The sequence below is a fragment of the Emys orbicularis genome, chromosome 20 (genome assembly GCF_028017835.1).
Source record: "Emys orbicularis isolate rEmyOrb1 chromosome 20, rEmyOrb1.hap1, whole genome shotgun sequence".
Taxonomy (NCBI): domain Eukaryota; kingdom Metazoa; phylum Chordata; order Testudines; family Emydidae; genus Emys; species Emys orbicularis.
Window position 1 is genome coordinate 18277488 of NC_088702.1, and position 13869 is coordinate 18291356.

General features: G+C 56.2%; 1 protein-coding gene across 1 annotated transcript; it reads right to left on the reverse strand.

Moving 5' to 3' along the window:
* Positions 1-3641: 3641 nt before the first annotated feature.
* LOC135892753 (interferon-inducible GTPase 5-like) lies at positions 3642-7598 on the reverse strand. Its single transcript, XM_065420551.1, has 2 exons — positions 7469-7598; positions 3642-6075 (listed from the first exon to the last, which is right to left on the reverse strand). The coding sequence occupies exon 2, from the start codon at positions 6063-6065 to the stop codon at positions 4896-4898; it is 1170 nt and encodes a 389-aa protein (XP_065276623.1). The 5' UTR covers positions 6066-6075; positions 7469-7598; the 3' UTR covers positions 3642-4895.
* Between the last annotated feature and the right edge of the window lie 6271 nt (positions 7599-13869).

Genomic DNA, 13869 nt, shown 5'->3' on the forward strand with positions numbered 1-13869 from the left:
TTTTATATATCAAATGAAAGGGCTGTCAGGAACCTGTTAACCAGGCCCGTTTTGGTGGCGAGCAGCGAACGGAGCTTCTCGAAGTTGAAGCTCATCAAAACCTATTTGCGATTGACCCTGGGAGACGACAGGCTATCTTTGCTGGCCACCCTGTCTATCGAGACTGCTGTGGCTCCAAACAGAGACCTGTTACAAGCAAGGGCCTTGGACTCCTGGGGAACAGTCATTCATTGGTTATTATTTGCTAGCTTAGTGTTTAATGTAATGTTTAGTTTGTCTAAGAGCATATGCTAAGAATGATACCATAGATGTCCCCAGTACTGTCTTATTCCTATCTGGTTATGTGGGTTGGAGCGTTTCTGGCTTTATCGCTGATTTTAATAAAAATCATCGAGGCTTTGCTTTGCCTTCATTGTGTGTGTCCTCGTCATTCACCCGGAGGTTCCCAACGAGATATTGAACCGGTTGGTTTAGTTCTGTGTAGCCTGATTCTGGGACAAGAACCCTCTTCCCCTCAGCTCATTCATCACTTCAGTTGGCAACCAATACAGGTGTTCTGAACCATTAAATGGATCAGGCAACATGGAAAAAAAGACCGAGTGGGAATCCAACTGTGCAACAAGCTTCTTATATCTGTCTGAGCTACAGGCACGGTGCTCCCAGAGCTCGGGTGCTGTGTTCCTCCCCACTGCAGGGTGAGTGGAAAGCAGAGTTGCCCCCTGCCCCCAGTGCAAATACGCTGCAGACATGCCAGGCCCCTGCCCGAGAGAAAAGGGAACGCAGTGTTTGTGGCCCATTCAGGCTGTGCCATCACTGCTCAGCACAATCCCCTCCCCCAGCTAGGATAAGTACCCAGGAGTCCTGACTCCCAGCTCCTCTCAACCCCCTGCTCTAACCCATTAGACCCCATTCCCCTCCCAGAGCTGGGGATAGAACCCATCAGTCCAGACCCCCAGCCATTCCCGCTGTAACCCACTAACCCTCACTCCCTTCCCATGGCTGAGGATAGAACCCAGGAGTCCTGGCTCCCAGCCCCCCGCTGTAACCCACTAGACCCCCACTCCCCTCCCAGAGCTGGGGCTAGAACCCAGGAGTCCTGGCTCCCAGGCCCCCTTGCTCTAACCATAGAGAATCCCCACCATGTGAAGACTCTAATTATAGAGAGGCCGCGCACACCCCACGGGAGAGCCGTAACCATAGAGAGACCCCCCCACCATGGCAGGACTGTACCCATATTTCCACAGCACCTCCAGCATTTCAAACCTGCAGCCTGTCCATGCACGGGGTGCAAACAGGCAGCTCCCTGAACCCCCTCTCCCTTCCCGGTGCCACTTCCCCCCCCCCCCGCCCCCAGCCACAAAATCCTGGGTCGGGGCAGCTCCGGCCCTTTCTCTCCCCAGCCCGGACCCCCCGTTACTCTCCCCTTGTACGGGGGACAAAGTCCCTGACACACCATGTCCCAGGGCCGCTAGAGGGCAAATGCAGATGGGAGAGGTGGGGAATTATTTTTAGTCTGAATTTGTCTAGCTTCAGCTTCCAACCCCTGGGTCTGGTTCTGTCTTTGTCTAACCCTGTCAAAAATTCCTCTAATACATGGATGGGCGAACTACAGCCCTCGGGCCGGAGCCATTTTAAGCTGGCCCGCAATCTCCTGCTGGGGAGGGAGGTGGGGGCCACACCACGCGGCTCGGCCCCGCTCCAGCCGGGGCACTGGGTCGGGGGCCGCACCACGCGTAGGAGCCGGAGAAGGGACATGTCACTGCTTCCGGGAGCCACTTGAGGCAAGTGCTGCTTGGAGCCTGCACCCCTGAGCCTCTTCCCAGGCCCCAACCCCCTGCCCCAGCCCTGATCCCCCTCCCGCTCTCCAAACCCCTCGATCCCAGCCCAGAGCTCCCTCCTGCACCCCAAACCTCTCATCCGCAGCCCCACCCCAGAGCCCGCACCCTCAGACGGAACCTGCACCCCTTCCCGCACCTCTATCCAGCCCTGATCTCCCTCCCGCCCGAACCCCTCGATCCCAGCCCCGAGCACCCTCCTGCACCCCAAACCTCTCATCCGCAGCCCCACCCCAGAGCCTGCACCCCCAGCTGGAACCTGCACCTCTTCCCACACCCCTACCCAGCCCTGATCCCCCTCCCGCTCTCCAAACCCCTCGATCCCAGCCCAGAGCTCCCTCCTGCACCCCAAACCTCTCATCCGCAGCCCCACCCCAGAGCCCGCACCCCCAGCCGGAACCTGCACCTCTTCCCGCACCTCTACCCAGCCCTGATCCCCCTCCCACCCGAACCCCTCGATCCCAGCCCCGAGCACTCTCCTGCACCCCAAACTCCTCATCCGCAGCTCCACCCCAGAGCCCGCATCCCCAACCAGAGTCCTCACCCCCTCCTGCATCCCAAACCTCTCATCCGCAGCCCCACTCCAGAGCCCGCACCCCCAGCCGGGACCTGCACCCCTTCCGCATCCCAACCCCAATTTTGTCAGCATTCATGGCCCGCCATACAATTTCTATTCCCCAATGTGACCCTCAGGCCAAAACGTTTGCCCACCCCTCCTCTAGTAAAATCAATCTCCCCACAGAGTTTCTTACAGACAATGATCAAGGCACCGCTTAACCTTCTCTTGGATAAACCAATCCGATTGTGCTTTCAGGGTCCGGCATGTTATCCTTGTAGCTTTTTCAACACCCTTTTGGAACGTGCCAACACCAGAACTGGACCCCATATTCCAGCCGAGGACTCTAACTGGAGCTGCAGCTGAAATCTGCCCAGATGATGAAGCCGGTGCGGCGTCTGGGAGTTTGTTTATTAAGGGTAGAGCCCTGCACCGATACAAAAATGTGTCTCCATATCCGATGTGCGCGCCGCAAAAATTATCTGTGGAGATCTGCAGATATGAGCGGCTTTGCAGGGCTTTACATCGGGGCAGGCTGTTTCGAGGCACCCTCCACCCCTGCCAGAGCCGGGCCGGGGAGGGCTGCATGGGCAGCTGTGGGGAGCCGGTGCGGAGTCGTGGACCCTCCACCTGCCCTCGGCCGGGTGGGGAGCCTGGGGGGCGGGAACACGGCAGGGAGTGGAGGGTCTGCCGCGGCCCCCCAGAGCTCCCCGGCTGGGCTCCACGCTGGCCTGGCCGGGGGGGGAAAGGAGGTGACCTGTGGAGCTGTCCCGGGGCTGCTCAGGGCCCCCATCCAGGGCAGGTGGAGGGTCTGCAGCTGCTCCCTACAGCTGCCCACCCGGCTCTTACCATGCCCAGGCTGAAGCTGCAACCCCCTCCCTTCTCCAGCCACCGGAGCCAGGCCGGGGAGAGCTGCGCTGGCAACTGTGGGGAGCCTGGGTCCCTCCACTTGCCCAGGGCAGGTGGAGGGTCCACACCGCGGTTCCTCACAGCTGCCCAAACGGCTTTTACTGTCAGAGCCCTGCACAGATACAAAATTGGTATCCGCCTCCACTCTGGTATCGCAAAAATGGTCCAAGGTATACAGCGGATCCCTACGGATTTGCAGGCTCTAGTGATGGGTGCCCGTTCCCAGCTGCGTATGGCTGTGATACTGAAGGCTCTTTCCCCTGCCGAGCGCGACTGTGGATACCAGCGAGATCCCTGTATCTCAAGCCAGAGAGATGCCCAAGAAGCTGCAGGCAGCGGTGTGTGTTTAATGTACCTTTATTAAACCAGCGCGGTGACTGTCAACCCAAAGGCAAGAAATACCGAGATTAGGGAATGAAGGTAAATGCGGATACGCGCTGGCTGGCGGGGGTGGAATGTAACGGCGTTATTACGTTAAACATAATCTGCCGCAGGGAGTGAATGAGTCAATAAAGCGTCGCATGATGGCAAGACGCTGTGATTAGAATCGATACTGACTGTCAGCCTCTCGATACAGCGATGGCACACGGTACCCGGCCAATCATTGTGAGTTGTTTGTATTACAGTAGCAAATAGAAACCAGGGCCCCATTGTGCCAGGCGCTGTACGAAGATATAACACAAAGACAGGCCCTCCCAGAAACACTTTCAATCTAAGTGTAAGACTATTGGCAATAGGTCAATTCAAGAAACAGGCCAAGAAAAAGTGCAAGGAAACAAACAGACGATACTGGTCAGCATGAAACACCCCACACAGCACACCACTGCCCCAGCATTGCAGCTAAATGCCACTGGCCAGATTTACAGGGCAGGATTTTAATGAGGCTTTTAGGCCTTGTCTTCAAAGGACAGGTGTACTGGGTCCACTGCTCTAACCCCCTGCCCCAGGGACGCTCTTGTGCCGGTAGAACAGTGACATTCTCCGGCTCAGCTTAACTCCCCCCACACGTGACATCAATGAAACTGAAAGAAAGCCACTGTTCTGCCGGAGTGAGAGCGTCCACACACGAGGTTACACCAGGATCATTCTATCGGTTTCAATTCACACCTTAGGTTATACCGAAAAACTTTCCCATGAGGACAAGGCCTTTAGCTTCTAACCTGCAATGGAGCGACGGCCGATTGACCCCAGCTGGGATCTGGCCCCATTGACTCCAATGGAGTGATGGCTGATTTGACCCAGTGTGGGGATCCGGTCCATTCATGGTTGTAAGGTGCTCAGATACCGAAGGGATGGAGGAGCCCAGCGGGACCTAGGTTGATAGAACCGGATTCAGTATAATTTTATTTTTGTTGTATGCATGTCAAGAAGGAAGCTGCCTCATTCCTTGTGCGGTAAAACTTCAGGAGCGTTGAGCTGTCACCGAGTCTGTCTCCTTCATGATGGGGGCTTTGATTGGTGTGCAACGGCGCCCCAGATGGTTTATGGGGGCTGAACATGCAACTCCTGGAGGGAGAAGCATGAATCTTTCCTGCCTGAAATCAAAGATTGTGTCTTCTAGACAGCAGCAGGCTCATCCAATGCAACACCAAATCCTAGATGGTGTTTTCCCTTTCTGCCTCCAGTGCTTTGCTCAGAACCCTCCAGGTGTCGTCAGCTACAGAGGCCAAATGCTTCCGCAGCATGAAGGATGTGGTAACCAGTGCTACCCCTCCTGACACCATGGCACCTGATACGGGACGGCGCTCCGACGAATATTCCGCTACCATCACGGCGGTCCCCACCGAATCCAACAACAGCTTCAGAGCCGTCATGGCGGTTATTCCCAAGGACGTCATCACGGCCGTCAGCTCCAGCACAGGCTTCCCAATCTGCCGGGCGAGAGCAGAGAGGGACCTGTCATCCACGCCGAAGATGATATAGTATCGGGACAGGTGTTTCCTGAAGACGAAGAAGGTGCCCAAGAAAGCGAGGCCTGGGACAGGAATGGCAGCGAGAAGACATAAGAAAAGGGCTATTTTCCAAATCTCCGCCTTCAGGGCAGCTTTTTTCTGGTTGATGATGGGCGAGGCGACAGCAGGCAGGCTAAGCAGGAAGGCGTGTCTCTTCAGGCACGGCAGCGCCGTCTGCAAAGTTTGCCGCAGGAGTGGGAAATCATAGCGGTTGGGTTCCCAGCTGGATACGACAAAAACCTGTGGGTGGCCCACTCCTTCAGCTTCTACGCCTCTCCTGCAGTCCTCCCTGATCTGCTGCAGGATCCTCTCCTCGTTGTAGCTGGAGGGACGCTGCCTCCTGGAAGCGTCCAGGTCCATGTCGGCTTTGGAGCGCACAAAGTAGAACCTCTTGCCCATTCTCTGGATCTCACGGACCAGCCTGGCGTGGTCGGAGCGGAAGCGCTGGGAGCCGACGATGATGAAGAAGTCGTATTGGCTCAAATTGAGCTCCTCACAGTAGGTGTTTAGAGGGAAATAGGGCGTCCCCACCCCTGGCAGGTCCCAGAGGGTGACGCCTTGAAGGACGGGATCTTGATAAGCCACCGGCATCGTCATGGTATCGACCATCCCGGTTTCAGCAGCGCCTTCATCACCAGCACGTAGCCCCCGCATAGCGTTGATGAGGGAGGACTTCCCAGAGCCCGACTCCCCCGTGACGGCGATGCTGAGGGTGTGGCTGTTAAACGACTCCGGTGTTCTCTGCTGCACATTAGAAATCGCATCTGTCAGGCTCCCTTGATAGACAGCGGCTCTGAACCCATCGAGAGCCATGGCGCTCAGTCTGCGGCAGAGAAGAAGAAACATTTCAGCTCCTAGTTAAGACTACCCCCAGAAAATCCTGGGCCGACAGCACAGTGTCAAGCCCTCAAAAGTTAGGAAAAGGCACATTTATCATGGCCCATGTAACCTTAACTCTGCCCCTTGCGTATCTGACCCGTGCACTGAATGAGGCAGGGGCAGTGTGGAAAAAACAGGAGTTGTTTGGTTTTAATCCTTATTTATTATTTGTAGTGTAGTGCATAGAAACGCCGACCGAGCTCAGGGCCCTGTTGTGTCAGGTGCTGCACAGACCCTGGCTCAGCTCAGGGCCCCGTTGTGCCAGGTGCTGCACAGACCCTGGCTGAGATCAGGGCCTCCATTATTCTGAGCGTTGCACAGCCCCACAGGTGAGAATTGTCACAAGATCTCAGCTCCCACGAACTCTCGGAAATAAGTGGGGAGATTTTCGAGCCAGCCCAGCACCCTGCCGCTGACGGGGACAATATCTCAGGCTTTGTCTTCACTACCCGCCGATCCGGCGGGTAGCAATCGGTTTTTCGGGGATCGACTTACCGCGTCTAGTGAAGACGCGGTAAAATCGATCCCTGATCGCTCTGCCGTCGACTCCGGAAATCCACCTCGGCAGGAGGCGGCAGCGGAGTCGGCGGCAGCGCGGCAGCGGTCGACTTTCCCGCGTCCTCACCGCTAGGTAAGCCGACCTAAAATACGCAACTTCAGCTACGGTATTCACGTAGCTGAAGTTGCGTATCTTAGGTCGGACCCCCGCTGTAGTGTAGACCTAGCCTCAGCTGTGAACAGGCAGAGCCGTGCTCAGACCCAGCCTTCTCCCTTGGCTGCCCTCTAGCGCAGAGGAGCCGCGGGGAGCCCTGCAGCTGCTCTCGCTCACCCCAAAGTCCTGGCAGGAAGACGGGGAGCGCGCAGCTCTCTCGGCCCCCATCCCAGCTCCACGCACAGGAACAGGGGACACTGGAATTGGGGCCCGGATATTTCACGTGAAGCCAAGGGGGAGTCTGAGGACCCAGAGCTGGGCGCAGTTTTTTCAGCCACAACTTTTGCAGGTGAAAAATGCAGATTCATGGATTGCGGAGCCGGAAGGGGACTGCCCTGGGGCCCATCTAATCCGCCCGCCCACGGGCCACAGGCCAGACACCGTCTCCAGCACGAGTTCCTCTGCAGGGCGGCCTAGCAGCTGCCCCATACTGCAGCCACAGCAGGGGAGGAGCGAAGGGGGCCCAGGGCCGGGTGTTCCCCAGGGACTGACAGGAGAGGGGATGTGCCACTGTACAGGGGGGTGGGGAAATGGCTAAACTGGCAACACTGCAGCTGACCGCTAAGGGGGGGAGGGGGTATTTGAGGGGGAGGGAGGAAAATCCCAAGCGGGGGGAATCTCTTACCTCCCCCCAAGCTGGGCTGCGCTCAGGTGGGGCTGATGGTCTCCGGGAAGGGGCAGCAATCTGTGGGCACAGCTCACCCCGTCCCGCCCGCAGTGTCTCAGCTGCTCCTCGCTCCCCTTCTTCCTGCCAGCCCCCCCTTTGCCGGGGCCTCCCCTGCCTGCCTTTGTCTGGCCCCGGCTCTCTCCTGCGGCTCTGCTCCAGCTCCGGCTCCGGCTCGCTCCGGGTCAGCGAGCAGGGGAAAGGGAAAGTGAAAGCAGCAGCTGGCGGAGGAAGCAGGGCCGGGGCTCACCCCGAGGGGAGGGACAGAGCGGGGCCTAGATACCTGCCCCCCCCCCCCCAGCGCGTTTCCAGGTGGACACAGCCCTAAATGTCACCAAGCAGTCAGGGGGTGACAGTGTGTACTTACAACACACACATCATACCCGCAGGGGGACCCCCTCTCTCACCCACAGAGAGAGAGAGAAAGAGCAGACTCAGCCCCTCCAGCATGGGGCGGCAGGGAAACCACACACACACACACACACACACACACACGCTGGTGCATGGCAGACTCACAGAGTGCAGATAGCACACACGCTCAGTGCAAGGCACAGACACACAGTGCAGAGACCGGACACGCTCAGTGCACGGCACAGACACACAGTGCAGAGACCGGACACGCTCAGTGCACGGCACAGACACACAGTGCAGAGACCGGACACGCTCAGTGCACGGCACAGACACACAGTGCAGAGACCGGACACGCTCAGTGCACGGCACAGACACACGGCGCAGAGACCGGACACGCTCAGTGGACGGCACAGACACACGGCGCAGAGACCGGACACGCTCAGTGCACGGCACAGACACACGGTGCAGAGACCGGACACGCTCAGTGCAAGGCACAGACACACGGTGCAGAGACCGGACACGCTCAGTGCAAGGCACAGACACACGGTGCAGAGACCGGACACGCTCAGTGCACGGCACAGACACACGGTGCAGAGACCGGACACGCTCAGTGCACGGCACAGACACACGGTGCAGAGACCGGACACGCTCAGTGCAAGGCACAGACACACGGTGCAGAGACCGAGAACGCTCAGTGCAAGGCACAGACACACGGTGCAGAGACCGGACACGCTCAGTGCAAGGCACAGACACACGGTGCAGAGACCCGACACGCTCAGTGCACGGCACAGACACACGGTGCAGAGACCGGACACGCTCAGTGCACGGCACAGACACACGGTGCAGAGACCGGACACGCTCAGTGCAAGGCACAGACACACGGTGCAGAGACCCGACACGCTCAGTGCAAGGCACAGACACACGGTGCAGAGACCGAGAACGCTCAGTGCACGGCACAGACACACGGTGCAGAGACCCGACACGCTCAGTGCAAGGCACAGACACACGGTGCAGAGACCCGACACGCTCAGTGCAAGGCACAGACACACGGTGCAGAGACCGGACACGCTCAGTGCAAGGCACAGACACACGGTGCATAGACCGAGAACGCTCAGTGCACGGCAGACACACGGTGCAGAGACCGGACACGCTCAGTGCAAGGCACAGACACACGGTGCAGAGACCGGACACGCTCAGTGCAAGGCACAGACACACGGTGCAGAGACCGAGAACGCTCAGTGCACGGCACAGACACACGGTGCAGAGACCCGACACGCTCAGTGCACGGCACAGACACACGGTGCAGAGACCGGACACGCTCAGTGCAAGGCACAGACACACGGTGCAGAGACCCGACACGCTCAGTGGACGGCACAGACACACGGTGCAGAGACCCGACACGCTCAGTGCACGGCACAGACACACGGTGCAGAGACCGGACACGCTCAGTGCACGGCACAGACACACGGTGCAGAGACCGGACACGCTCAGTGCAAGGCACAGACACACGGTGCAGAGACCCGACACGCTCAGTGCAAGGCACAGACACACGGTGCAGAGACCCGACACGCTCAGTGCACGGCACAGACACACGGTGCAGAGACCGAGAACGCTCAGTGCACGGCACAGACACACGGTGCAGAGACCCGACACGCTCAGTGCACGGCACAGTCACACGGTGCAGAGACCCGACATGCTCAGTGCAAGGCACAGACACACGGTGCAGAGACCGGACACACTCAGTGCAAGGCACAGACACACGGTGCATAGACCGAGAACGCTCAGTGCACGGCACAGACACACGGTGCAGAGACCGGACACGCTCAGTGCAAGGCACAGACACACGGTGCAGAGACCCGACACGCTCAGTGGACGGCACAGACACACGGTGCAGAGACCCGACACGCTCAGTGCACGGCACAGACACACGGTGCAGAGACCGGACACGCTCAGTGCACGGCACAGACACACGGTGCAGAGACCGGACACGCTCAGTGCAAGGCACAGACACACGGTGCAGAGACCCGACACGCTCAGTGCAAGGCACAGACACACAGTGCAGAGACCCGCCACGCTCAGTGCACGGCACAGACACACGGTGCAGAGACCGAGAACGCTCAGTGCACGGCACAGACACACGGTGCAGAGACCCGACACGCTCAGTGCACGGCACAGACACACGGTGCAGAGACCCGACACGCTCAGTGCAAGGCACAGACACACCCTGGGTAGCAAAACATCTTGGCCTGGCCCTGACTCCAGATTCCGGCTGTTGACAGCTGCTACTTGCTCCCCCATGGGGACGGCTTCCAACAGGATCCCAAGAAGCCAGAGGTCCACAGGCCCGGGCAGTACCGCCGGCATGAAATGAACCCTGCTAAGCTGAATGTTCAGCCAAGAGCCAAAGCCAGGTTCCTGTGTGAGTGACACAATTGTGGAGCATCGGTATTCACACCACAGCTCCGGCTCCATAATTAACCAGATGTTGGCCCCTGGACACACACTAGGGTGACCAGACAGCAAGTGTGAAAAATCGGGATGGGGTGGGGGGTAATAGGCTTCTATATAAGAAAAAGCCTCAACTATCGGGACTGTCCCTATAAAATCGAGACATCTGATCACCCTAACACACACACACACACACACACACACAGCAGCCCTCTTTCCTGGGTCTGCCCCAACTGAGTTGTTCCCCCTCCCTATTGTCTTTTCCTGGCCCTGGTCCAGCTGGGGTCACCAATTATCATTAAGTTGCCCTATCACCCCCAGCGGGGGGCTCGCTGCTAGCTCATAGGCCAGACCGAGCTTGGCTTGCCTTAAAGGGCTGGCCAGCCTGTGACACCTCCCACAACAAACCACCTCATTGCACACACAGCGCAAAGAGAGGATAAGAGGCACCGAATCACATGTGACAGACGTCAGTCACCTCATTTAACATCCGGCAGGAAAGTGAAGAGAGTCCAGGCCGGTCTGGGAATCACAGAAACCTGCCTGAGTCTCAGGGGAAGAATCTCCCAGTCACGTACTCAGGTTTGTTCTGAAATCATAAGACAAAATTAAGGTCCCCTCTCCCCTCACACCCGATTTCTCACTGTCTTGTGAACTGTTTGTCTTGCTCCCACTGCCCTTGAATTACTGCCTAATAACGACCTATTCCTGAGCCTTTCACCACAGAGCTTTCTACATATGAATTAACCCTGTGATCCCTCTCTGGGCACAGCACTGCTCCCATTGGAGCTAGTGGGATTTGTGCCATAGACCTCAAAGGAGCAGGATTCCACCTTTCACAGCGGGAAAAGTGCAGCACAGAGAAAATAAGTGACTTGCTCAAGATTGTACAACAGCTATAGACATCGAGCTCACAATAGCAACCAGGAGTCCTGGCTCCCAGTGTCCGAGCTCTAAATTCAGATTTTATTACTTAATGAAGCAGCAGTACCATGCAATGCACAGTCACTGCTGTTCCACTTACAAAATACACGCTGTGCATTACCCGAATTCACCACTGGATGTCACTGCTGTGCTAATGAGGGAAACGTTACCCAGACTGGCCACCAGGTGTCACTGTTGCTCCGTCAGAAATACCCACTGCCCCACCTCCTGGGGACGGGCAGCCAATCAGAGCTGCTGCAGGAGACAGGCAGCACTCTCCCCTTCCCCCCAGGAGGCAGTGGGTATTTCTGATGGTTTATTTCTAATGATAATTAGTGACCCCAGCTGGGCCAGGGCCAGGAAAAGCCGACACAAGGGAGGGGGACTCAGTTAGGGGCAGACCCAGGAGAGAGGAGTGGGAGCCCTGGGGCCTGAAGTCCACGAGAGAAGGCAGGTACCAGAGGGAGCTCTCTGCTGCCATCTGCTGGAGGGCAAAGGGACTGAGTGAGGCCGTAGCTCATTTACATATCAACTGTGGATGGTTTGGGGACATCAGGGTTAAATGTGGCTAAGTTCTGTAGTTGGGCTGATACTCTGGAGAGTTCCCTGGTGGGAACCAGCTGGGCAAAGCCTGAACAGTGACTGGGATCAGGGTCTACGTTCACCTAAAGACTCTGGTGTAGGCTCCCTGTCCTAGTTGCTGAAATAATCCTAAGAACCCCAGAACGGCTGAGTGGTGGCAGTGATAGGTTTAAGGTCCAATGGACTTGTCTCCGCACAGGTTTAAACCCACTTCTGAAATCATCAGAGCAGGACGGGGGTAGAGCCCCAGGGACCCTGATTCTCCTGCAGCCACAAACTGTGAGTGAGGGGCTGGGAGGCAGAACAAACTGCATCAGCCGATCAGGGGGCAATTGGTCGGGGCTGTGACAGATGCGCCCTGAGACAGTAGATGGGGGAAGGTGTTGAACAGTAAAGGTTTGTCCCAGCTCACCCCGTCCTTCCTCTTTCCTCCGCCAACAAAGTTCTTCTGTTTAACCCGCTGGTGACTGTGCTGGTGAGTGGGTGCAGATTTGCCCAGCAAAGGTGCCCAGAGCGGATACAGGTTCCCAGGTTACTGGTGAGGGCTCGAGTCACAGTTAAGGAAGTGTAGAGAATCCCCTCAGGTAAAGACCCGACCCTTGTTGTTGGCGACGCTGCTGCTTCAGGGTTTTGGTGCTTCTCCTCACAAACACCCTACGGCTGCATTCCCCCCCCCCTCGTTAAACCCCCCAATTAGTGACACTCGGAGGGAAGAGCTCCTGTCTAGTCAGAGCAATGCCCTTAAACCATGGGCCTTTAGCAATGGTGAAATTCAGAGACACGGGCTCTTAGTCCAGATTAAATGCAAGTTTATTATAATTGAAATATTAAATCATTTCTACAAGACAAGAGGGGCCCGTTCTGGGGGTGTGAAAGGATCGCAGAACTGGACCGCTAATCATTATGGAAACAAAATCAACAAATCAATGGGTTATTGAGGGAAGGCAGAGGCTGATTCACTGGCTATACATATGGCCAACCAGCAGCAATTTATCCGAGTCTCCAATTGCTCAAATGAATTGTTCAATATGGGAAACTGTTGAAAAATTCACAATACCATTAACTGCATCACTGTGTTTGTGACCAATAATGCCACGTACATGGGGGAAACTTAGGATCGAGGTTTGAAACCTTTGTTTTAAAATGTTGTACATCTTACATGTATGGCATATTTGCTTAACATTGTGGGCGATCTGTGGAAGCAGATACTTTTGAAAGTAAATGAATTAGTTGTGGTTATACAATGTGCTTTCACTGCCTGTCCTGCAAGAAAAGCCCCATTCTGCATGTTTCTAATGGAAAGAGGGAAAAGTCCTTCCCTCCCACCAACCCCATAATAACCAGATGGACCAGCTGGTTCAATGCTTCTCTTTACCACAGTGAACACACTGAGGATTGGGTTTCATTGTTTACAGAGGAGAATGGTCACAGAAGCAGTTCAAATGTTCAAGAGATTGTTGATCTTTGCCAATCCGCAGCAGTTATTGAAGAAGTCCCAGCTCTAAAAGAGTTTGCACCCTGAATCAGGAACATGCTTACAGCTTATGAAGAGCCCACAGTTCATGAGCTTGCGTTGTGGGCAGAGACCTGCTCTGAAACTTGCCAACACCCAACAGCAAAAACAACACTCTTGGAAAGCTCAAAAAAGAACAAGTCAGACATGGACACTGACTGAACTTTTTGCCAACCTGATGCCGCTTTCTTCACTGCATGCTGTGTATGTGTCAAATCAAGTCAAATACCTTGGCACATGTGAGACCACCGTATTTGGAAATATACCACTGTTTGAAGACAACATTCCAGCCCAGAGAATATCGGTCTTACTGGGAGTAGTACAAGAACTGAGGAACGAGGACGTTTTCCAGTTCTGGAGAAGCAGGATGGACAAATTCCCAGCTCTGCCCGTAGTTACCCTTTGATGCTTAGCAGTACCCGGCTACAGAACGCGCCTTCTCGTCTTATACAAATGTGCTTGGGGACAACAGACGCCGCATAAAAAATAACAGTCTACCTACGTGTAACTTGTTACACCAAAATCGCAACAGTTTGCAAAAGGG

Coding starts and splice junctions, on each gene's coding strand:
- LOC135892753 (XM_065420551.1), bottom strand. CDS start 6,065: ATGGCTCTCGATGGGTTCAGAGCCGCTGTCTATCAAGGGAGCCTGACA.